The sequence below is a fragment of the Cottoperca gobio genome, chromosome 16 (assembly GCF_900634415.1).
Source record: "Cottoperca gobio chromosome 16, fCotGob3.1, whole genome shotgun sequence".
Lineage (NCBI taxonomy): Eukaryota > Metazoa > Chordata > Actinopteri > Perciformes > Bovichtidae > Cottoperca > Cottoperca gobio.
In genome coordinates this window covers 12,878,060-12,904,738 of record NC_041370.1, presented here as the reverse complement: position 1 = coordinate 12,904,738, position 26,679 = coordinate 12,878,060, and the positions used below count along the sequence as shown (strand labels likewise).

Genomic DNA, 26,679 nt, shown 5'->3' with positions numbered 1-26,679 from the left:
CTCACGGGCAGGCTGAGGCCCTGCTGAGGCAGCCTGCCTGATGGGGAACAGACGAAAAAGAGCTGGCTCAAGAATACACTAAGATCCATAGCACCGTACTATGGGATATGCCTTCAAGGTCTATAGTTGGTTACCATAGATGAGAGAAACAGGGACCAGCCGTGTGTGAGGAGTGTGTTCTTTAAATGCACTCAGAGGATAAAGAACCAGACACAGGATGCTCAGCAGGCTTGATAACATGATACCAAAGGTGAAGAATAATAAGGAAGTCATCAAATACAAAAAGGCAAACAAATCAAGTGAATTTCCTCGTCTTACTATAACTCTTTACTAATTGCTCCTGTTCCCCGATAACTCCCTGTTTCATATAGACGTGCATGGCTGTGATATATTGTCCCTTTTCTGTTATTCAGAGGTAAATTGAGATTTCCAGGAAAGGCTTGTCCCTCTGAGAGGGCCTGGAAAGCCTGGCCTGGCGGTGTGCACAGTCATACACCACATGACATCTTAGCAGGGGAACATTCCTCCATGTCTTTTTCTCTCCCTCTAAAACCATCTTTCTCGATTTAGAAACGGGGGGCACAAAGAGCGGTTTCGCGCAAAAAGACGGGGCAGCAGATTAATGCAAAATTAAGCCATAAAAAACCTGACATATGTGAAATGTCCCAGACTGGGAATTAAATATCATTTCTCCTATTCAGGAACTTTCCACAGGAAGAAATACACTAGACTGAATTCCACTTAACCTCTTTCTTCTGTGTGCCAATGAAAAAATAAAAAGTTCTACCATTGCCAAACATTACCATTACCTAACAGAATCTCTTTAAAAGGAGCAGGTATCTACAGTATGTCCAAATGGTAATGTCTTGGAAGGAAGTAAACACAACCCATGCCAAACAGTCTGTTTAAAATATTTTCTTTTTAACTATGCCCTTGTAAACAGAGGCAGAGGACTGAAAATATGTAATGGCTTCAGTATTCAATGTAACTTACAGGAGCAGGGATTGTGTCCCTTCTCCATAAATCATTTAACGGTGACAGGAGGTGGCCCTTTAGTCACTTTGACCGCCCCCGCCGGCTGACCTCAGGGGTGACAGCTTCCCTCAAGCGTCAATCCAAACAAAAAAGGGGTGCTGCCAGCTCCCATAGCAAACGCTATAGAGGTCAAACAGGCCTGCGTCAAACCAGCCCTTTCATCCTATAGCATTTACAGAATCAGCATCCTAGAACACAGGCATCAAAGACAGAGAGAGGGACTGCGTATGTGTGTGAGACAGAGACAGAAATGACCTCTATGACCCTAAACTCATGTGTAGGAGGGTGTGGGATAATCGTGGAGAGCTGTACGGTGGGGGTCTCCAGGTGGCCCAGAGGGTTAGACAGGGTTAACCCCAGTTGACCCTGGCTCTCTGCTGTCAGATGTAGGTGATCTACCCCGAGCTTGTCAAGAAAACCAGGACAATGTGGCGTTAACCCTTGTGTATGGCAGTCCCTGAAAAGAGCTGAAATGGAATAAGTCCCTTGTATGTGTCTTTTCATTATGCAAACGTGCATCAGGAAAACATAAAATCATAGACTTGTGACACCAAATGGCTGTGCATCAAGAACACTCCTCTGTTTTTGTAAGTATTAAATGTCATAAGGGCAAAATGTAGTCAAGCCCAAACAACATCTATCAATCTAACTCCTATCATTGTATGCCAAGTTTGAAGAAAATACCAGTTGTATTTGTTCCAATAAAGTGAAATGATAGTGTCTGTCTCAGAACAAGCCTCGGCAGAAGCAAATGTCTGGTTGGCAGGTTGAGCTTTAACACTTCCTCTAAATGATCAGACACAAAAGTCTCAGATGGCAGCACGTGGCAGGGAGGGGGTCTCCTTTAGTGTCGCTTTTGGTAGGAATTCCTGCAGCCTGCAACAGCTGATGGCTGGGAGTTCGAGGTCACGGTCTAATTTTACTGAACAGTATGAAGAGGGACAACATTATTGACACTATGCAAATACATAGTTGTGTTCAGACATCTAGGTGAGAACTTAAGACAGTTTTTGACAGGTATTTGGATGGTGTCTGAAGATGCTTCCTGGAATAGAACAAGTGTTATATTTGTTCCAGCGCAGGTGACAAAACAGCAGATTATGTACAAAGACTGGCAGAAGGTAGAAGAAAATATAAGTTACTGTATTGTAACTCAAACTCAACTCAACAAGCTCAACAAATACAATCACAAAGCATGAACTCTTGTACTGACAATACATTTATTTGTAATTTATTTGTGTTACTGTAGTAAACTCACTCGTGGCGCACTTATGTTTAGTGTACTACACATACTGAATAGTCTGCACTGTATGAGAGTTTGTCTGTTAAGTTATGTTCTTTACTAAATGCCAGAAGTCTTGGATACTATACCATTGGGAGAAAGGATTGGGTGTAAAAGTATGCCTGGCACCATAACTATTTTCAATAGTCACTCATGTGACTGGAATCTATCTGGTCTTATCAATATGTGATGAATGTGTTTGTGTATGCAAATACATCTTGTCTGACCTCTCTCCTGTGACAGGGTCTCATCGGGACAAAGTGCAGACAGCAGTTGTCAGGAAGCAGGTGTGTGCACTGCACAGACTTAACATACATCGACAGCAATGTTGAGTTAGTTACAACATTTTGGGCTAGACCCAATGTATGCTAGCAGTGAGAAATGATGTTTTAATAAGTTCACATGTCTAATGATCCATCAGTGTTTGTGTGTTGGGGCTAAATAATAATTAAAGTAAGGATGAATAACCAAGGTTAAGTACTATTTTGTGTGGAACAAGGTAACAAGCGCAATACATGTGTAAACGTCTCACAGCGTCAGCCGTGTTGCCACAGATAAACACCTCGCACTGATGGTCAGTTCTGAAGTAAACACTGAGCCTAGCGGTCGGATGTTTCTTTATACAGATGAACAGAAGAGACCATACTCTTCTTCCTCCATGACTCCCTTCCAACACAGCTGCTCCTGTGCTCAGCTGCAGGATCGCTCAGCTGCAGGAGTGGAAAGTTAGGAGGGAGTCTGGGGCTAATATGTGGTTCATGATGACACATAAGATTGCATTATGTGCATGAAGTAGCCAAACTAAATAAAAATGATTGTATTCCTAAAGTGCATCAAAAAGTACTCACCATCTTTGCCACATAAGGTCACCAGTGGTCTACGGCATAAAGTCGATGAATGGATTCTGCACTCGCCTCTATTGAGACCAAAGTAAAATAAATCTAATGTCGATCACCTATACCATTACTGATACTGTCCCTTGGTTTCCTCAAACTGGAATTAAGAATACCACCACCATGGTAGGTTTTCCTCGTATTAAGACATTTAAAAAAGTAAATCAAGGCTATATGATATTTTCCATATTTCTACTGTCTGTTCCCAATGTTTACAATTCTACAGAGATTTCAGAAAAGGCAGATACAAACATTGAGTGGTTTGTAGAAATGTTCTACAATGCTGCCACAGTGGCAGGTGAGGAGAAAAACTTAATGTCAGACCTTGACTGGTCTGAAATCTTGTTCCTTGTCCATCTATCATTGTCACTCAGTTTCCTCATTGGCTCCTCTTTGAGAGCAGGCGCTAAACATTTTACACAGCTGCTTTGGACCAATGGCAAAATCGCCATTGAGTTGGAGGCAGACTATCTGGTCTAGCTGGAACTATTAATATTTGCACATGCAGTTTAGTACTTTGAAGTCAAAGCTACCTTTCATGTGCCATTTCTCTTCATGCTTTCTATGTAAGTACAGGGAGTGACAACAATAACACCTGTGCAATATCATTCCCCTTTTGTAAAACATGTGGTGGCATTTCTTTGGATTGAATTATATTTCAAGGTACTCCAGTTCACTCCCTAACCCCCCCCCCCCCCCTCTGAAAAGGAAAAAAGAAAGAAAAAAAAGATAATATAATGCAAAAGAGGATAATGCAATCAATTTTATTGAACAGATGTTTGTATTTTGTGTTCACCCCCTGTATTTTGTGTGTGTGTGTGTGTGTGTGTGTGCGTGCGTGCATGTGTGTGTGTGAGCGTGCGTGTGTGTGTGTGTGTGTGTGTGTGTGTGTGTGTGTGTGTGTGTGTGTGTGTGTGAGCGTGCGTGCGTGCGTGCGTGTGTGTGTGTGTGTGTGTGTGTGTGTGTGTGTGTGTGAACAGCAATTTCTGAATGAAAGCCTTTTCGGCTCTTAGCTTTGTGTTGAACCTTGCTAATACAAAAGGCATTCATCGTAGAACAAGCAGAGAGAACAGCCACTGATGTCATTGAATTTTGAGGTCCAGACACTGGGAGAGATTCAAACATTTTTCACATTTCCAAACACAGAGATTAAAGGCTTATATACAGGCTTTTATCTTATAAACAAGAGGTCTAAGCAAAACATTTTAGCGCTTTGTGTGTTCAATGATCTTTAAGTGACCACTGAGAAAACCACCGTACAACACATATGAATAGATCTGAATGGTTCACAACACTGTCTGACATATTCACTGAAAGATGAGACTTTACTTTACACAGCTTTAACCACAACAATGATGTAAACATGGCTCGCTTTCCTCTCAACTTCAGGACACATCACTTATGGTTTATATCAATAGAGATTTTCACTCCTCTTTATAATCCAGACTAAGCAAAAGCAGACAATGTTTCTTTTACCCTAACCATAATATACGATTGGGTAAGCTGTTTGTTCAAATGTAATTAGCACTGAATTTATTATTTATTCACACAAAATTTGACAATTCATTGTTGAATTTAAGAACATTCTCCACTTGCAAATTTACTCAGCTCCAGTAATGCTATGAGAGATAAAAGCTCCCTTAATTCACATGTTTCATATGCAATGGGTGTCTGCATTTGTAAGACACTTCACTACCATGTGCTACATGCATTTCAGACAGACACCCTGAATCCTCTTGTAACCTGCAGTTCAGACAGAGCCATCCCAACTGCCCGACCGACCTACTTGCCTGAACCGAGTAAGTAGGCTCTTAGTCCAACGTTCACACGAGGCATTGAGGCCTCTTCTCTTTTTTCTCCATCTACTGTATGGCTCTTTTCTTCTGCTTCAAAGAACATAACAAAGGTTGTTCAATCTTCTCCTGCTACGGCCACTCTGAGTGGTCCCCTTCAGAGCCATGGGTGGGCCGCAAGAGGAGATTCCCCTGGTGCTTGAGCTCTGTATTTCAACTGGGCTCTGCATTCACCCAACAGCGTCTGGAGTGGAGGTGAGAGGATCGAGCATTTCAGCTTTAGTTGCAGCCTTAATCAAAAGCCAAGTTAGAACACTGCGGTTACTTTCGTCGTTTTGATTGCTTAACACATACTTTGAGTTTGATGACAACCTGGTTTAATTGCCTCACTACAGACAGTATCCTCCTTTTTGATCTTTAAGTCTAATATCTGTAAAATATGGATTTCTTAACTTATTGTTCCTGTTTTATCAGTATCAAGTTTATCACATGCTCTAGTATTTTTCCTTTTACAGAACTCCTGAATCGCACCCTCACCTCAATGTTGGTAGAAAGGGAATATATAGAATACATGACTTGTTGTGAGCTTGACAGTGAAAAGGGTATCAGGTTTCAGTCAAGGCCCTACAATATAAATATCACTTATCCCACTTCTGTCCTGGACCTGAGCTTACATCAGCTTTAAAAATAACAACTATAGTTGCTTCTTGGCCTTGAACATGTTTGAAGCTGATAAAGAGTAACAGATACCCGATGATCTAATATTTACAATGGATCACAATATGGTCTACAATATCCATAATTGTCCCACAGCTGTGTATCATGCCTCCCCTCTGGGTGGCTACACTGTTGTGAACCAGAACACGAGTGGTGGACGGCTATCAAATCATTAACACATCACCACAAAACGCCGCATACTTTCTACTTTTGCCAAATGGCTCATGATGAATATGCCTGAAGTTTCTGTTGGACCCCAGCCAGTCACCACAACACAATGTGAAACATGGGAATCCACAGGTGTTCAAGAACTACAGCACAGACTGGAGTCAAGGAGAGATTAAGTAAAGGACAGTGTTACTGTGTACTTGATATGCAACTGCAAGGTTCTTCTGACTACATCCTCATATGAGGCTAGGGCTTGGGAAGCTGGTAAGTCACAGAGAGGATGCAAAGGTAGAATGAGGTGGAAGGCAGGGGGATACAAAGTGTCCTTGTGTCTTTGTATTTAGTTGAAAAGAAAGAGACAGAGCAAGGACAACACGACAGCAACCACAATTGTGAATTTGGTATTTTACCACTCTAATACAATGATATGAAAAAGGTCTCTCCAGCAGTTTCAAGAATGATCCCAGCGTCCCATTTATATACGAAAAAAATAAAGCTGTGAAAAATGACTGTCACAGCCCCCTAAACAGGTCATGTCAATCTATATTTTTCCAGCTGATGTCAGCTTAAAGACTAAATTGATCTGCGTACATGAATGTGACAAAAATCCAATAAATCCTCCTTCAAAGCAAAACAGCATTGGTAAATGATTCAAAGCTAGCCAGCTGTGGCAACACTACTTGATCCAAGGTGAGAGAAGAAATAACAGCGCTGTTTCACAGAACATTGGATGAGTGACAGTTACTGTAACGACAAACAGTGAAAATATGAAGTGTTTTGAGTCTCTTAAGCATTTCTCATATTCTCCTGATAGATGCAGAGAAGAGAAAGAGACATTTCCTTACAAAGACATTGACATCAAAGCTGAAGGAAAGAAAAGGAGCCTGCATGACATGTGAGGGAGGATGTGAGATGGAATTCCATGGCACACTAGGATTTGGCTGAATGCCAGTGGTGTACTGAGTTAAAGGTTAGGGTTTTTTTCTAGTCAGTACTGGCACTCAAATGCCCATATAGTATAACCACAAACCCTCAAATATGACAAAGAACGAAGCACTCTCTGAAACTCTGCTAAAAGTTAAAGATAGATGATAGTGGTGGCATGTGGAGAAATATTATATAGGGGAACATTTTGTAGAGCATGACGGGCATAACAACATAGAAAACATTGATCAGAGTAGCAGGTCAAATGTGATTGGCTACCAAAGCAAATGACCTCAACCCAAGAGAAAAAACATTTGCTCAAAATCAAATCAAATCTTACAACTGGTTTACTGCAGAAACAGAAAATCAATAAACTGGATATTGGATCAACACAGAAACAACAGGCGGCTATTTTGATGGTCAATTAACCGTTTATGTATTTTCTTCTAGCAAAATCTTTGTTGTTGAAAGTCATTTTGAATGGTACATTCACTATTATCTGACATTTTAAAGACCAAACAATTAATCGGGAAAATGATCGTCAGATAAGTTGTTAGTTGTAGCACTACATTTGTCATAATGACATTTAAATATGTCAGTGTTGCGCAAAATCATTGAGAAATGAAAACAATTTCATACATGTGTTTTCTCAGTCGGCTCCTCTTCGTCCTCCCTGCATTAAGAAAACAGAGAGAGGGCAAACACCGGCTGTGCAGAGAAACCTCCACCCTCAGCTCTAACATAGACCACTGTCTGTGTAAATATGCAATAAACAATCCTCTGCACATATAAAAGAAATGTTGGTTTGAGCAAAAACAAACTCAGATTTCTTCCAAATGTTCCTTCCTTGTCCGAGTCAGCTGTTTAAAGTCTGTGGCTGCTGAGGTTACACACCTGTCCACTTCAACAAGGACTGCTCCAGTCTCACAGAGGCGGTAAACCCCAGACTGGTCTGCTTCACATGGCATCCAATCTTAGCGCTCCAACTAATATGTCATGAGATGTGCCACTTTGAAAAACTATATCTTGTTATGAGCTGACTGTAAAATGTAAGTTAAACCAATTTTGAACCAATCGTCTGATTTTTCTGACAGGAGTTTGGCTAGTTGTCAGAAGTAACTGGAGAAGAATAAAATGGACAGATTATCATTATTTACTGCACTGAAAGTACTCCTAGTTAGTTATACAGTTGTGTCCCATGGCCAGGCTGCACGCTCACACTTCTTCCTCTATCCTGTAAACACAGCAAGAAATAAATACTCCCCTCTTGGATGAAAACGTAGACAGGTCTCGTCTTTTTTGGACGAGCGAGGAGCAGCGCTGAGGGGCCTTACAACTGGAACCAGATGGCTTCTTAATATGCACATGCCTTTGCATGAGTGTGTGCATGTGAACGTGAGCATATGAGTGTGCTTATATGAATTAATGTCATAGTGGTCTACAGCCTTGTACAGTATGTGAAGCAAATGTGCAAAATATCCAACAATTAGCTCTAATCCTACCAAAAACAACGGAAAATATTGCATTATCGTTGCGAGGGGAAAAGGGACAGAATGAGGGGAAACATTGTCCTTTACTGTTGCCCATAAATGAAGAATTAACCTAAACTACGTTGTTATCTCTCTGCATGGGGTTGTTGGGCTCACGGCCAAACACAGAGTATATAAAAACAGAGTGAGGGGAAGTGTGGGGTTAGTGATACCATCAAACCTTCCACTGATCTAGTTTTCCAATCAGCTGTGATTTTAAAAGCAAGAAGCACTCCACTCCGTTTCTCTTCCCGAACTGTTTACTGCCTCAGATTTCTCCTTCTTTGGCACAGTGTTGTTTAGGTTGGCCTCCTGGGGTGGCTCTAAGTCCATGATCCCATTTTGGGGTGTCCTTATGGGAAGTCAAGGAGGGCATTTGATCTTCATCTGTGTCTCAAGTGATATGCGTGTTTTTAATAATTTCTCGCTTGCTTGGCACTCTCAAGTCACAAAAACATGACTAGATATTTGATTTGATTGCTTTATTGTGACTCTAAAGTATGGTGAGGATACTCAGTATGTGTTCTTATATCCGAAGGTGCAGTTATAATACAGATATTTATAACCATAAGAATGTCAAATAAATGTATTCATTGATTTTTGACATTTTCCCAGAATAAGATTGACCTAATGCAGAGCATTGGATACAAAACACAACTCTCTCGGCTCTTTACAAAGCAATAGCTGACATATCAAGCTGATCTTTTTTTTATTTTTTTTTAAAGGCAGGTTAAGTATTGGAATAGTTTTTTTATGTGTATTCACAGAACAGCAGATGGCTGAGTACAGATCTGGCAGAGTGTGTGGAAAAGACAGACACTGTGGTTGGGAGCACCACGATAACCCGCAGGTGATCTTATCGTCTTAAGTCAATGTGCTGACATCCCACACACACACACAGACACACACACACACATACAGTAGACACACATAATAATACACTAATTAGATAAACAAACATTGAAAAGCCCACACTTAACACTGTACATTTCCATGCAACTATGTTGTGCCAGGAACTCTTCCTCCAACACGGTTTGCAGAGGGATTTACTGCTCATCGTCTTCCATCTTAACAACCACAGAGTTTTCAGTTGTCAACCTGAAGATCAAAACTACCAATTTGACAAAATTATAGTTCAAAAAAGAAGTGCAAAATCAACAGCAGTCAGAATGAATCATGTGCTGAGCCCAGATTATAAGAGGTTGTAAAAGACAAGGCAGATAATCCACTAAGAATGTGTCACCTCTTATTACAGCTGTCACTCCTCCGCAGAGCTCAATGTGTTGACAGATGAACCTGCTCTTAAAGGGGAATATCAAGAAAGTTCAGCTTTCAAATGTATGATTTTTTACATTTGTGAATAATAAATACTTGCTATAAACAAAACAAAACAAGTTTGTACCACCCACTAATCTGTGATCCGCAGCCGTATAAAATGGACTGTGAGAGTTCAAGATGATTTTCTGCGGATCAAGGAGAATTATCTGGATTGCAGTCGATACATTTACCACATGAAATGTTAGCCTAGCATTGTATGAACGTAATTCATTTCCAGGGGAGCTGCTTCTGAGTGAACATCTGTATGACCTCAAGAAAATCTTGTTTGGAGTCTTTACTTTGCAAAAGCTGCTGATCATTACAAAACATAATGTGACATTTGTTCAGTCTTAACTTTGTATCCTCATTTAAACATCCAGCGGCCCCGCACTATAGTCTCTCTCCCTGTCTTTAAATCCTCCATGGCATCACATCACGGCAACTCGTGCAGCTTCAGAAACAAAACAGCACATAAAAAGAGGACCTACTGTACTGTACTTGCAGACAACACTAAAATAAGCACAGGGTTGCTTTAATCAGGCCCTCGCTACCACATCTAGTCCACTGACAACAATAACAGCCCAACAATTTAAACAGGCTGTGGCCAATGCTAACACGCAGAGAGGGACGAGTTGAGTTTATTTTCTAAATCCCAGGCTGGTCAAACAAATATAAACAAAGATCAAACCATCACAACTACTGGTGAAGACAAAAACACATCCATTTAAAAATCATTTTCTTTTTTTCTATCCCCGAATAGGACTGATGCATACATCGAGTATTACTTTCTAACACGCAGACATACACATATACAAAGGAGCTTCATGCTAATGAGGCTGCACACTGCAGAGCATAAACATAAAGAGATAAACATTTGTATTGTGGCTGATCTGCACTTTCAGTAAACAAAGAGCCTGGATTGCTTCACTCTGTGACTGCGTGCCAGAGGTAGATCGGTAAAAAGCAGTTTAATAAACCATTAGCTCATTCGGTGAGCGCTTTCCTTCCTCCACTGACTCTGGTGCATAAATTTCCGCCGAGTCCATGCAGAGCCATATGTATGTGAGCGCTAATGACTATGATTAGAGAAGCCTGGATTAGGGTTTACTGTGGTTCACAACACATGCACACAGACACATACACATACACAAACTGAAAGCTAGCCCTATGATTGAAATTTGGAGAAACCCCAAAAACCAGATAACATGAACAAAGTTGTGTACTTCTTAATTAAAATTTCAAATACATGCAATGGGTTTTACACATAATAAAGCTACATGACACAGATTACATACATGGTTGTAACCAACACATCACTCATGTTAATGGAGGGGGGGGATAAACAAAGTGTGTGTGTGTTTAGCACCCAATTTTTAAAATGAGGATACATTCAAAATGTGACATTAAACAAATCCCATCCAAACAGCACTGGGGATGTTTGATACAAGTATCATTTGACCTAAAGCTAACACAAGAGTGGCACTATTAGTTTGAGCTTGTTGGACTGAAACAAAAGGAGAATTTCTAAAAGGGTTTCTGAAAATCGCAGCATTAACACCACTCTGATGCCTCTTTACATTTTGTGCAGGCACTTTATTGTAACAGCTTTTTTTTTATTGCATAACATCTCTCATTATAGAAAGACAAAAGAGTATGGCCAGCAACAAAAAAACATCACTGACAATAAGGGGGCTCCTCTTTGGGGACATTGTAGCCCTTATGAATTGACAGCAGGCTAACGCTCAATCCCTTAATATAAGGGCAAGCGCACAGCCTAAAGTACATCATGCCATTTGTCTTTGGAAGACTAACTAATTATCTCCTGTGAGGAACGGGAAAATCACCCAGTAATTCTGCACTCAGGGACTTCGAAGTAAGCCCTCTAGTCAGATAAAATTAGGATCAAATGTCTGGACAAGTTAACAGGAACAGTGACCACCTTGCCTAGAGGATATAAATCCACACGGGCAGTCACTGAAGGAGACTAGAGAAGGGCAACAGGTGGCTGTCAACTTAAAGAGAAAGAGGGTCATCATCCACTTAGAGAAGAGCAGCAAGTCTGTCTGCCACTCCACAGGCTCCACTAAGCTAAGCCAAGCACCAGCAGGAGGAGAAAATAAGGTGAAGCCTGTTCAGAGTAGTGTGTGGACAAGGTTCAGCCAAATATTCACAAGTACAGCCATGTTCCGCATAAGCCCTGTGACATGAGGAAAACAACTGGAAATGCATTGTAGGTATCCGGTGTTATAAAAACCAGGGAGCATCTCCCTACAATATTATTAACGATGGGAATTTAGCAAAGTCTGAAAAGCCTGCCAATATAATATATGATAGGTTTACTGTATCAATTACATAATTATAGTGTCAAGAGCATCAAAGTGAAATCCTCTTGGTAATCAACATGTGCAAACTAGACCTCATCAAGAACAAGCGAAAGCTGTCTTTCTCATTTCTCTTGTGTCTCACCAAGAGTTTAATGAGCTGTCATGACAGAACGATTTCAGTAAAAGATCCGCTGGAGTTTCCAAACCTTTCCATTGCACGTCATGCATCAGCAGGTAGGATAAATAACCTAGAGACAACTATCAGAGATAGTTCTCAGATCACAGTGACTTCATTCAAATGAAAAATGTCTGGGCCTTTGGTTTACTTCTACTGCAATAGAGAAATACGGCCAAATTTAAAATCTGACAATTTACAGCCTAATAGCTTTTCCAGGCATCGGGTTATTTTTACACTTGAAGCCTGTAGAGGAGGCACTGACGGTGTGTATTTGTGTAAGAATGTGTGCTCCTCCACGTTCTGCTGCTGACAATCATGGTGCTCTTTGCTAACAAACCCTACAAGTCACTGGAAATGTACTTTACAAGGGCTTGTGTAATCATTCCTTACATTATACATGCATTAAACAAGGTGGCAAAACCATTAACACCCATTTATCAGTTAGATCTCAACGGAAAGATGTGGGGGGAAAGAATTTAAGCCAAAATTTGATAGAGTACATTGTAGTTTGTAAAAGCTTAGGTAGTTATCATTCTCAGTTGAATCAAAACCCAACATCTGATAAGCACCTTGTGTGTGTGTGTGTGTGTGTGTGTGTGTGTGTGTGTGTGTGTGTGTGTGTGTGTTCGCACGCATGCCACGTGCATGCATTGCATATGTTTTCACTCAGCTCTTTGTGCTAGTTCCCTCACATTACTCAAAGACACCAGGAGGCCCAATAAAACAAAGTGACAGAACACAGTAACTCCAGAAACATTAAATGTTTTCAGGCTCTGCTCCATGCCAGTGGTCTGTTTCTCAGAGTGTTGTTGAAATGCTGTTAATTCTCGCTCAAATTAAGATTCGAGGCCAAAACTGCCACTGTGCAAGTTAAACAAGAAACTCAATAAAATAATCCACTGGTAATAGAGGTAATTAAAGCTCATACCTCACTGGTGATATAGACTGAGAAAGACAAATAGACTGTCATAAAGTGAACTTATTACCCACCTATGCAGGCATGGACTCTGACGGACAGCTGTGTTCGAAGAATAACGCTGTGTTTCTTTCCCCTCCTGTGAAGAAAAACAGACAAATGGAGAAAAGAGAAATGTTACTTAGACATTAAGACATGCCTGATTATTTAAATGTATGTGTGCGTGCTTTTGTCTGTATGTGTGTGTGTGTGTGTGTGTGTGTGTGTGTGTGTGTGTGTGTGTGTGTGGGAGGGGGGGGGGGGGGACATGCAACTGTATCAAGATAAAGAAACCGTCTTTTTCAATCTAAGGCAGCCATCACTATGCCAGAGGCAGGCGAGTGCTGACAAGTAAATATAGCCGAACTACACCGTTCAGTCGTATTCATTCAAACCCTTCAATATTTTCAGTTTCAACACAACAGGGAGTAGTTTGTGGAATTGAACAGGGAAAATGTCCTCCATAGGTGAAAATGAAGGATGGGAGCAGCTAACAGGTCAACTCCGCCCCCTGTCTTAATGAAGATATGCCAAGACCCTATTACTATCCTGTCAACTGCTTACAATGTCTGAATGACAAAGCAAAACAAAGACAACAACAATGCACCCCAATTCTATTCAATCGTGATAGTGAATGTGAATTTATATTATAAAGGATCATTTGGCTACCCAGAAGCCCACACTCTAACTTGTGTAGAAGGTTTGATGTAATATGTGCCTTTTTAAAGGATAATGCTGCCATTATTTAGTTTATCTTAGTGGCCTACCTCCCTCCCCTGTCTGTGGCAGTCTCAAGCTCAATCGATGCTACTGAAGATGTAAATCTTTGAAATTGGGTCACAGATATACACTCAAATCTTTAAAGAAAACAGTTATGTTATTCTGACAGGATTAAAATAGTGGAGTCATAGGGAAACATGTCTGCCTGTGTTTGCATCCAACAACAATAAAAGAAAATAATGTCATATCATCCCAAAGAATCTGACAGAGAGAGGCCTTCAATCAAGAAGATTTCAATGTTTTTGAATTGTTTTGGTGGGGGCCGCTCTTTTGTTTACATTTTGGATCAGAGATTGTGCCTTTAACCTCCCGACTAGCTAAAGAAGCACACAAACAAACCCACTAGACACAACCGTGGACAAGAGCACAGCAGGTAGAGTTGCGCAACAACCCCCGCTCCTAATTCGGCTCTCTGACAAATAGGCTTTTATGCCGCGTGCACAAAGGCTGAGTGATTGTTCAGGCTGGCGCAGTGCCAGCAATAGACTGTTACTCTTAGTGACAATCAGGCAGCAGTGGGTCTGACAGAAAGAGAGAGAGAAAGCCTATCTGCACAGAAGGAAGATCATACTGCTGCCTCACCATGAACAATCAGCATTACTGCTCCAGACAGACATGCTGACATCTTCCCTGCCCCGACCAGTCAGTGGGGGACTGCACTGACATGCACACAAGACGATTACATGACAAGGGTAAATCTGTACATGCTCACTATTTATCAAATATAATATCCAGCAACAAGCAGAGGTGACACAGGAGCAACCTCTGTCAACGTGGACCTTCATTGGTGAGATGAGACGGCAAACAGGAACTTAATCCTCTGCGATGCCGTTGAGGCAAATGGGTAACCAGAGCCATTTTGTGACGAAAGTCTGCTTTCTCTTCGCTTGGCTGGAACAGTATCCTTGTGCTTAACCAAGACCTGAGGCTACACAGGCCAACATGCTCATTATCAAATTATACAAACGTGCATGGAATAGAAGTGAGGTTTTCAGACCCCCATCACCAATTAAACATGAAAATAGGACACTCCTACAGACTGCTGTAGGCCTGTAAAGGGTGGAGCCCAAAGTTACAGAAATAATCATAACTATAAAGAATGTCAGACGAATAAGAAATTTGCTACATGTTGGGATATACTGTAAAACCTACTGAATTCCCTGGTTCTGGTTTTGGTCTTATGTTCCTCTGTGCCAGAATGTTCTGGTTTCTTCCAGTGGTGGTACTGTATAATCAATTTAGGCCAAGCTCTTATTAAATCTAATTCATTATGTGCAACATCATACTTCTGAAATACCTTTGTTGCTTCCATTTGAATAACAATGACTATTTTTAATAATGTCATGAAATGCATAAACATGACTATTACCCAAAACAATTGGACTAAATTAGACGGCTTTATAAAAGATTAAATGAAAACATATGGCCATTTTTATTCATTCTGTACATGAAAAGAAGCACTGCACAATAAATCTTTTTACTTAATAGCATAAATCTGTTATTCATCATCATTGCTTTGCCAATCGAATGTTGCAAACATGAATGCAGCTGTGGAAACGTAACAACTATACCTGCCAATTAGATACTCCGTTTTATTTTCTTCTGTATTCGTCTACATCACCCTCATAAAGCGCCGTCTTAATCCTAATACCCAACTGGACCAGTGGATACCTGCCAGCTTGATCTAAGGGAGCATTACTGGCACTGGTGTTTATAAACTCCAAATGTGTACCCACAAAAGGTGAACACATACTTGGAATACAGTAAAGCCAGTACCTCTCCTCGAAGACCAATTAATGCCAGACAAGAAGGCCCCACGGAGGTGTACTGACGCAGCACTTCTTGGTGAACACCCCCTGCTTGAGAGACTCCTGCATCAGTAGAGGGACTATGAGACTATGTGCAGGGCTCATTTCCCTCAGAGGAGCTCCTTCACTAATCATTGACCAAGTCTTCAAAACCACAAGCACACAGAACCACATACACACTGAACAATCACCGAGCTGTTCTGTTCCGTTAATAATACCCGTAAACTGCTCTGCAAACACAGAAAGGGGCAACTGGTGTTTTATTTCCCTCCTTGAAGTTGAAGCTGTACTGTGTTTGACAATTCTTCTGGTTCTTTTCAAATATGCTTCTTCTTTTTTTTTCAGCAAAATTAAAATCTTGTGTGCTGTGAGCGTCTACCAAGCAATGTTCAAGTTGGAGAGGAAACAATTAAAAATAACAAAAGGCTGAGCTGTCCTAAGAGAGATGAAAGGAGATGATCAGGCAAGAACAGTTGGATTTTAATATGCTCTGCTTTCTAACTGGTTGTCGAACACATCAAGAACACTCAATAAAACCAAGAAGGGCATATTCAGCACAAAACCGTTGGCTTTCAGATGTGCTTCATATGTACCGGAGCAGTGAAATGCTAAAAAGAGTCTTCTTCTGTGCTGTATGTCAGCTACATATTTCACATGCTGAATCAATTATGCAGTCAATATCAGCACTTCATGTTATCTTCTTAAGACAAGCCAGGGAATATGTCCTTGAGGACTTACAACTTTACAAATCATCTGCCAATCAATGTCACATATTTTAGCAAAAACGACATCAAGCCCAACTCCACACATGAGTTCAATACAACATTCTTCCTACAACATCGGACCCCTTGTAAGTTCCCCTGAAATGCTACAACAGGATCTCACTCTTCAATCCATTTAATCCACAAAAATATTCAAGGGCTGTAAATGTCTGTAAGCACATGTCAGGCCATCTGATCCTAACTACGTCCCCCATACTCCATCTCGTCTCAGGGCTACAGATGCAGGAAATTGTGTGTACAGGGTCAATCAATCTATCACAGCTAAAAAACTAAATGACACACTGACTACCTTAAACTGTGCAGATATGTCTGAGCACATGTCTGGGATATATGGTCAGTTTATAACTAAGTAAGACTGTATCAGAGATGCGACAGGGGATTTATGAGTCACAATCGCCTATAGCTGAGCTTCAAACACGGTGTGGAAGTGATTATGGCCCTTAAGCTCCCGTGACATGGATATCTCCTGGCTGTGCAGTGCTCTGTCAGAGGATCATACTTTAATCTGTTTGTAAAGACACTAGGTATGACACAGGCGCCTCAGGAATGTAACCTGCCATTAATATCAATTACAGATGGATTCAATGTCTAATGATCAGGAAAGTTCAGGAACTCAGCGAGTGTATAGTGCTACTCTCTTCCAAAGGTAGGTGGCAGGGTTTAAAGCAAACATAATGAAAGCATCATTTTGCTTGTTAACTGGATTGTTATTTTGACATCAACTTGTAAAACAAAAAAAATACAAGTGGGAAGTACTGAAATTCTTTTATGTAGGTTAAATGTTTTGGAGTTGGAGACTGCTGTTGACAGATCTGCAGTAAAAGGAGTCTAAAAACAAAAAATAAAATGGAACAAGTAAAGGTGAAATGCCTCATCAGACTTTTTTATTAGCTCAATAATCCTCAAATCAACAACAGCGAGCAGTGGGGGATGTAACCTGGGCACATCAGCACCATAAAAAGCCAGCGAGCAGAACTGCCCTATTTATACAAAATAATTGGCTAACCACCTTCACCCCCAGCCTCCTCAGACAACACTGTGTGGGTTTAATGACACACATCCATACCAGCCTGTGCCAGCTGGCACGACATGGACCCTGGCAGGCTCGGTCTTCGACGAGAGAAGAAGTGGACCACTTTAACCTAACAGCTCTCCATAGCCTTCCATAAGCTCCCAACAATTTCAGATGGAACTGGGAAAGGACGGCACTCTCAACGTCCAATAGAAACACCAAGCTAGAGAGCAGCTTATGAATTCCAAGTTAGACAAATAAATCCATACATGTTTGTGGTCAAACCGACCAGGAGCTCTCATGCCAACCTTTGGTTTGTGATCATCTAAAGTGGTCACTTGAATGATATATCAACATACTCCACAGTACATGAAAAAACATATGGAGTCGATAAAGTAACTGGCTAAAGAACGTGTATGAAACCGAAATGAAACGTACACAATTTTAAACCCTTCTCTTCTTCATCCATGTCTAGGAGTTACGTCGAGACTAAGCCTCATTTAACTACATATTACAGGGAAACAATGCAGCTAAATTAGACGCTGAGAGTTGTTTGGTGGAGGGTGTACAATGAGAACAGTGAGGTAACTTTCAATAGAGATGAGGGCGATTACTCATGAGATGTGTCTACACCTCATAAGTGGTTTAGATGACTTCACTGCTGCCACTGGGCCGGGAAGGCCAGGTATTTTAAGGGATATGAATGGATGAAAGCCATGGAAACTCTGAGACATTTAGTCTGTAACAAAAATGGGCACTAATTTCACCACAGAACTGATAAAACATGAATAGTGCTAACTTTCATACTATACAACTAAGATCAGCATTACACTTATATTATCATTCATAAATGACATATCCTGAGCCAATGAGATTGTTGAGATTGTTGGTGACTGATTCACAGAGGAATTAGTGAAGCTAATAATACTGGGATTCAATTAAAACGTATTTTTCATCTAGAACCTAAAGTGTTGAAAGACTTCTGAAACTGAGAGTCCCTCAGGTGAGGTTTGCCTGTCCCCTCTGCTCCTCGGCAGAGCCAAGCACCTCCTGAGAGCAGCTTTTGAGCATCAAAGCTCAATCAGCTGAGGCCCGGAAAAGGGATTATTTCACTAATTCATCCTGGAACGAAATAGGTATCATTATGATTCAAATCACTGTAATTGAATCAAATTAGGCAAAGGAATATAGCAAGAAGGATACTAGTATGTCTCCCCATAGCCAAGGATTTAAATTCTGTATCTTTTCCTTCTTATCGCGTCTATGAATTTGATGTGTCTCTCTCTCTGTCGAAAAGCAGTAATCACATTGTACTGATTTTGTCTGACTGTTATGTCTGAAATATTTTGGCCGTTTTAAAAAGACAGATTGTTATAAACAAAAAAAGTCAACAATAAAACATTTTTTATTTCTGGATCATAACAGATAATTCAATCACAACAACATGAACATTTTATTCCTGGACAATCAGAGCTTGGCAAGATATTATCAACCTGCTTGGCAATGCCCGTCCCTCTTGTGTTTTCATTCTGAGCCAAATGCACTTTTTAGAAGTGCAAAGAACACAACGACTTTAGTACAGTGATGGAGAAACATTTTTCATTTCAACACGTTGTTTACATGCAATCGTTTGCTTTTGAAGTTTGGTGATAGTAGAGGAAAAGTTAAGAAAGAGATTATTATCTTACCCTCCTTCCTCTTGAAATCCCTCCAGTTCATCTCTCTGCTCTGCCAGGGTAGACTCCAAGTCCAGGTAGCTTCCATTATGGGACAGCTGAAGGGCACAGTCGTCAGGCTGGATGGGAGGGAGACACAGTTAAACATTGATTTGCCTACAATCCTCTAAAAGATCATGTCATTTACATTTGAAAAGAATGCTAAACATTAAGTAAGTATGACATTTAGGTTTTTTTTTATGTTTAGTTGAGGCTGGGAGCCAATGTACCAGTTACTACTCCAATCTGATCAGATCAGAACCCACACGTTAGCTAAGTGAGGTAAAAACAGGCTGATTTGGAGACTCAGTACCTTGAACCATGACCATATATGATATCAAAATTATGCACAGTCAACCTTTCCAAAGCTGTGAGGGAGACATTACATTTTTCTATCTAGCAGTTTAATGTTTTTTTTTAATGGCATGAAGCCCTGGAGAGGTGTGCTTTGCTGCTTGTGTGAAACAGAAGACTGACCGTGTTAATGTTTCAAGCTAAATATTATTTCATAACCACATGCATATTAATCCCAATGTGGTAAGACTTTTATTCTTTAAATCACAACATCAGTTACAACAAGGATACTGATCATCTCAGGGAAAACATTTTTATGGTCGACATATACAATACATAACTTTGTTCTTTTGTATCAGTCAAAGGGCAAATGCACAGGGTATTTGAGGTTTATGTCTAGTCTGCAGTGGACCGTAGAAAGCTATTTTATCCGCTCCTGTCAGCGCTCTACAATGACAAGCAGGGCATGGTTGGAGAGAAGTTGTGCAGATTTGGAGCAGTCTGGGGCCTGTTATCTGTCTGCTCTGCCTGTCTGATAAACTATCATCACACAAGATGATTTTGCAGAGGAGGTATGATTTGTCTGGTCTTGAATGGTTGTCAACAGCTGACTGTGGTCAAGGAGATGAGGAATGAGTCTGGGTCTGTTCACTTGTCTGGATGACCTCCAAATTGGAGATATTAACCTATTTATATTCTGAGTCTGTCAGCTCCACGGGACAGCGGCTCCAACCGTGAAGCAAAGGACGTGAAAACAAACACCTTAACGGGAGGGCAAACATATGACTGAAGTGAAGAGAGTGGCAATGCTCTGTTTCATCAACTGCCAAGGTATCTAAAACATTCTGTACAGTCCACAAATATACTGAACTCAGTACATTAGTCTTCTCTTGTCAGCCCACACAGAGGGCTTTGCAAAGGCTATAATACAAACGACTATTTACACATCCCAAACAAGCAGCCTGCGAGATCATTTTCTCTTAAAGAAGAGCAGCACATGTAAACATTATGTAACATGTGAAACCATGTGTTTTTTAAATTTGACCGGTTATTGCCAGGTCTGATGCAGTTCAATTTCCTCCCACATATGACAGTAACTTAATTGAACGTGAAGGAAAAAGACTGGGAAAGACATTACGGGTCAGATGGCTTTGATCTGTTGAGCCACTCTGTTTGTATTACTGCACTACAGCACTCAAGGACTGTGTCACATTTGAGAAGTGAAACAAAACATGTGGTTGGTTAGGATAACTCTCACTCTTTCTTCAACTCTCTGACTCTGAGCTGTCCTGTTTGCTTTCCGTGCATGGTAAACCAAAAGATTATGGGTAATATAATAGTTGTAGAGCTTATAGGGCAGAACATCTTCATTTTAAAATACCAGAGATGAGGCGAAGCACTTCATTCGCTCAGCAAATCCTATCTCGCTAAAACAGTGAAAAGACTTAGTTGGGTTGATGTTGATGTGCTTACAGTAAGGCGGACTGAGAGATATAAAGAGACAGAGATCGAGAGAAAGGGAGACAGGTAGACAAACAAACAAAAGATTTACTGTACACGGGCAGAGGAGGGAAGCAAGTGCTTCTCCAGATTACAGGACAGATTCTGGTCAGACAGGAAATCCAGGCACAAGGGCCAAAGTTAGGCCTACTATTTATATGCCTATTGGACTGACAGGCCTTTAATAATAATGAGTATGACAGTAATATGAAATGTAGCATGAAGGAGAAGATATACGCTGAGTGGCCAGTCCCCTACATAATGTGTAAGACACTGAACCAAACCAAGGAACATTTTATTGAATGAATTTTTATTATCACCAGGAGTCTTAGAGTTGTTATCCTCAGTGTCCTAAATGTACGTGGATTTATTTTTTCCCTTGCTTGATGTTAACTTTTTTTATTCGTCATATCTTTGGTATTAACAAGTTTTAGCTGTGATGTATTGCACCTGCCAGTACTTTCTTGTGAATTTAATCATCTGGAACCATTTTCTAGTTCGTCTCTTCAAGGTCTCATCACTGCTTATTCTAACTATCTATTTCTTCTTCTTCTTCTTCTTCTTCTTCTTCTTCTTCTTCTTCTTCTTCTTCTTCTTCTTCTTCTTCTTCTTCTATTTCTTCTTCTATTTCTTCTTCTTCTTCTTCTTCTTCTTCTTCTTCTTCTTCTTCTTCTTCTTCTTCTTCTTCTTCTTCTTCTTCTTCTTCTTCTTCTGTTTAGTCCAAATAAAAAGCTGGCATAGGCCTACCACTTATAATACCAAGAAGAAAATAAAAAACTTTGCAAGTGTAAAAGCTTTAAGAATTGGGCATGAATGATGTCACTTTACAAACAAAAAACAGATTTATTATTACAGAATTTTAGTTTATACTCTTTTTACATTTTGCAGTTCTTTAAATGATACTGTAAGTACTGTTGAAGTTTGTGGATTGGATAAAAGGGCAACAAAAATGTTTGTTCTCTTTCACGCTCTGTATCACAACCTGAAATAGACAAAACATTGGGTTGAATTTGCAGCTGTAACCAGTAATTAGCTGTGGAACCGAGAAATGCATTTCCCCTCACAAGGTTTTGACTCGCAGACCAAAAGCGGAAAAGTCAAAGTGAACTATGCAAGTCTGCCATTAATCAGTTCCCATCTGCACATCCATCTATCCATTCATGTATTCACGTATCCATCCTCTAACCGGTGTCACGTTTTCATTATATAATCAACCTGGATTACTGTTTACAAGTCCTGGCATGTATAACCACACCAGGTCGATGCACATAAATGGCCCTTAATCCAGGAACAGTGCTACCAGATTATCAGTAGCAGAGGCTTCCTTAGCTGTCCCCCGCCCAGGACTTGAACCCACGGTGGCCTGTGATGGCCAAGTCCAGAGAAGCAACCACAAGTGCTCTGCTCACTCACTGAGGTCTGGCCTCTCCCTTCAACCACCATACCGTGGTCCACTGACCAGGGAGGCAGTTAAGGCAGAAAGGGCTAAAAATAAACACCATGCAATTTCCAATTTAAAACTGCTATCTCACTCCAAATTTCTTTGGAATGAGATTGCATATGCTGTGTGCAAGTCGCACATTTGAAATTCAATATCCTAACAACATTGTCTTTTACACATGCTAACCCCGTGTTAGCCGACCTTACACATGTGTGTCAGTAAACTGCACCATACTAATAAATCAAACAAGAGGAATTACAGTAAACCACTTTACAATCTTAAAGATGGTTTGATAAAGGTGAGGATGGCCTTTGTGGTCTTTGTCTGAAGACATGTGATTAAAAACACATTTAAACACACTTGATGCATGAAAGAGAAACCACAACAGTAATCTCTGTCAAGTATGCAGAGGATGAGTCTTTCCACGGATGTTGCATTCTTCTGAAAGGAGCCCTCTGCTCAGACAACCCTCCAGAATGCAGTGACCAGCAAAACCTCAACTCTGCATAACAATGTGTAAAAGAATTCAAAGGAGCTCTGACAGGCATGAAGAAGGAACCTGTATTTTACAGCATTTAACATAACTTCTCATTATGGGACTCTGTAATTTCTTAGGGGGGAAGAAATGCAGGCCCAAAAATTGAAATTGGTAAAGTGAGAGTGCATTCTCCAAGGCGAAGCCACATTTTCCCTGCCTTGAATATTGCTTTGCAATTCGATGCCAGGCCTCAAGGCCACCAAGCCACAAACTACATAATGTTGACAAAGAAGAAAGCATGTGAAGGACTATTGATCTATTGATTTACGAAGACATTACCATCAGATTTGGAATAACTCCAGATAATTCTGGAAAGTATGCTCACTTTGTCATCTGACAAGGACAATGTGTTTACTCATGACAGATGAGAACACACGGGCGGACTCAGGTAATGACTTGTCATACTTTCCATCCTCAGAAGATGGTGAGGGAGAATATTTGTGCTTTTATCACAAACACCTAATTATAAGTGTTTTAATTTCCATTAAAGCCCAGAGAATATTCAGCAGTGCTCCTGAAATAACACAACAAATTACACACTGCATTATAATGAAAACTGACTTTAAAGTGTGTCTGCTGTCCTGACAAAGCTGTTGCTACACAACAAGCATTTATGGTTTGAATCCTTGTTGCTATAAAATATAATCATTGGTCTGAATGGCGTTTGATGTTTAAACCTCACAAACAGTTACTCGTAATTGATGTTTGACTTTGTACAGCTGCACAGCCACAGTGCCATCCCATGTAGAAACCAATCCAACACACACACACACACACACACACACACACACACACACACACACACACACACACACACACACACACACACATATAAACAACAACCACACACACATGTACAGATCACCCCTCTTGAGACTGCCAACTGAAACTGACAGGAACAGCCCAGAGACAGCATATGCTAGCTGTTTTGACTCCCTCGGCCCCATGTGTTAGCTGCTTGCTATTTATACCAGATTGACCTGCGCCATAGAGACGGAGCTCCAAGACAACAGATTTAATGTCTATGGCATTTTGAGGGTCACGCCAAAGTCACTTCTTCAAACTTTTGAGGGTGTGAATCAGAGAACTCACTGTTCAATGTGGCGACAGTCTTGTCATCCACCTGACTTTTATTTGTTTATGAAAAGCATAAGAGCCACTCCTTCGAGTTACTGCTAACCACAAATGCCCATGTGACCAAATCTCACTAACCAGGCGCTACTGAGCCTACAACCGGTACTGCCTTTCTGTCTAGTTTGCGGTCCAGCTGGCTTACTGCTAAACTGAGACCAGTCGACTGTGCAAAGTACATCAGCTCATTGTTTGTGTTTTTAATTCTGCCCGCTTCCCTCTCCTCTCTCTCAAACAGTGGAAAGCGTTCCCATCCCATCCTGCTGGTCAGACTGACTGGGCTGCAGAATGAGAGCCAGGCTTGTGGTGATCCACAGCATCCTGAGGTTTTCGTGACTTATCTTACCAGCACTACTCAAACAAGATGGAGTACCATTGATCTGACAGAATGAAGAAAGACCCTAATTTACTTTCTATTTACGCGACTTCCCAACCAGACTAAGATGAATGCTCAGTAAAAGAATCAGCCTCAGATGCTATGTCCTCTTTGCTTTGTTTAAATCTGAAGGTCAGAAGATGAGGTTTTTAGAAGATGTGTTTGGATGCACATAGTCTTATCAGATGGCAGAAACGGGCATTTCTCAAGAGAAAAGAAAGAAAATAGAAAATTGGCTTCAGGTTTACATTATTTGTCACTAGATTTCTTCGGAAAACATAAACAAGGCAATTTATACCATACCAAAGAGGAACATTCAGTTATTTTGAGCTGCTTAAAACTGGCTGTGCAGTTGTGGATTTTGGGAATGCCAACTTTTGCAACCAAAACAATGTGAACCGTTTCACCCCGTCAAACAGTTAGGACTAAATGAAGGCCGACGTGATTGCAGATGACCAACCACAACAGTGTAGAGGTACTGCTAAATGCAATCTGCTTTTCACTAACGAATACACAGAATGTGCCAAAAAGGTAGGATGTCAAATAACAAAATTCTGATCAAATGTGGATTCAGAAGTTATGTTGCGATCAGATGGCTGCAAATTCATATCCCCAGATCTAGGACAATTGGGGAATTATCTTCCTCCATCCCTCAACAACTGACCAACTGGGCATTTGACCCCTATGCCCCCCCCTCTCTCCCCCCACTCACACTCTCTAATTGGGGCTGTGTAGCGACAATAGAAGAAGTGGCTTCAAGCCTGTGCATGGTACCGCAAATGCAAAGTTTGCTCCATTACCATGAAATATATATATTTAAAAAATCAGGTTATAGTTAAACCGAGAAGTACCCAAGTGAAAGTAAAAAGTAAACAAATGATTACTATTTATGGATTAAGTAAAGAACCTTTGCGTAATATGTTCCCTTCTTTGTCAGTTTGTTTTCCTTTGCACAAAAGACTATGACAAAAGGTTTTTTAGAAATGTTGAATTATCTCCCTAAATCAAGCTAATGGATAGTCAAAAAAAAGGGTCAAACTGAGGGGGATTAGTGTTGTGGTTGTGGTAAACATTAACAGATTACTGCTCCTCAGCCAAACGGTGGGTGTCTACATCACTCCAACATCACCTAAAATCACTAAATAATCCATATCATATTATAGGCCTATTTTTACTGACACTGTGCATGCAGTAGCTGAATGCAAGTTGCTGCTTCATCAACATCCCATAAGAGCAAGCTGCTTCGAGTCACAGGCTCTATCATGGTCCATTAGGTTTGTTTGGTAACCCCATCAACATGCTCAAGCTAATTATTAATTTAGCATTTCGGAGGTGTTAACTTTTCACTAAGCTCATAATAACATAATACACATAATAAAGAGAGTATACTGCATACCTTCTGCGGGGCTTTTAGAAGCCTGTGGATTCCAGCAATCTGATTTATCAGAGGAATATCTTCCCTGAAAGTGTACAGAGGTGGCCTGGTGGGCTCGGGGAAATTGGTGCTGTTAAATGGATCAGTATCATCTAAGAACTGTACCCTGCATATAAACGTAGCCATGATGCATCCATGCAAGGCGAGTTTAGATAATGAAAATAGTGGATGCGACACCACAGCCTCTGACAGACAGGCAGCCCCCCGGGCAGCGGACTACCGGCAGGTCTTCTGCAGTAGCAAAATCCTGCACCCTCTGTTATCCTTGGACCTTCTCCATTCGCTTCCCGCAGCGCAGAGGACTCAGGACAGTGTACACAACAGTGCAGAAGTAAAGATCCAGGGTACCTCGTTGAGAGATACGGTTAGTCAGTGCGGTGTGGAAATGAGCGGGGCAGCAGTATCCAAGGGCATTGCGGGCGTTAGAGGTGCTGAGGCAGACTGCGGACGGGACTGCTACACTTGGCGCCTGGACTGTGAGAGCGATGGGAAGCGGCTTCCTCCTCAAGCATAAACTCTGCAAGGGGACACAGCAGCCAGACCTCAGCCAGACGACTCAGCTCATATTACAGGCGCAATGGCGGCCTCCACTGGCGAAAATGAGAAGTACACAAAAACAAACGCTGCACCGTCGCTGGCAGCGACTCAACCATGCAGCGCGCGATGCAATCAGTTAAAGCCAAACACTGTATACAGTAGGTTAAAACTGACAGACATGTTGTAGCTAGATAGATGGTAGGGTAGCCTATAAA

General features: G+C 41.0%; 1 protein-coding gene across 1 annotated transcript in view; it reads right to left on the bottom strand.

Moving 5' to 3' along the window:
* fhod3b (formin homology 2 domain containing 3b) overlaps positions 1–26,392 on the bottom strand; it is an 89,684-nt gene extending 63,292 nt beyond the window's left edge. Inside the window, 3 exon segments of the mRNA XM_029452117.1 lie at positions 13,151–13,215; positions 19,186–19,292; positions 25,889–26,392. Coding sequence (XP_029307977.1) covers positions 13,151–13,215; positions 19,186–19,292; positions 25,889–26,053 — 337 coding nt within the window. The 5' untranslated portion in view covers positions 26,054–26,392.
* Positions 26,393–26,679: the final 287 nt, after the last annotated feature.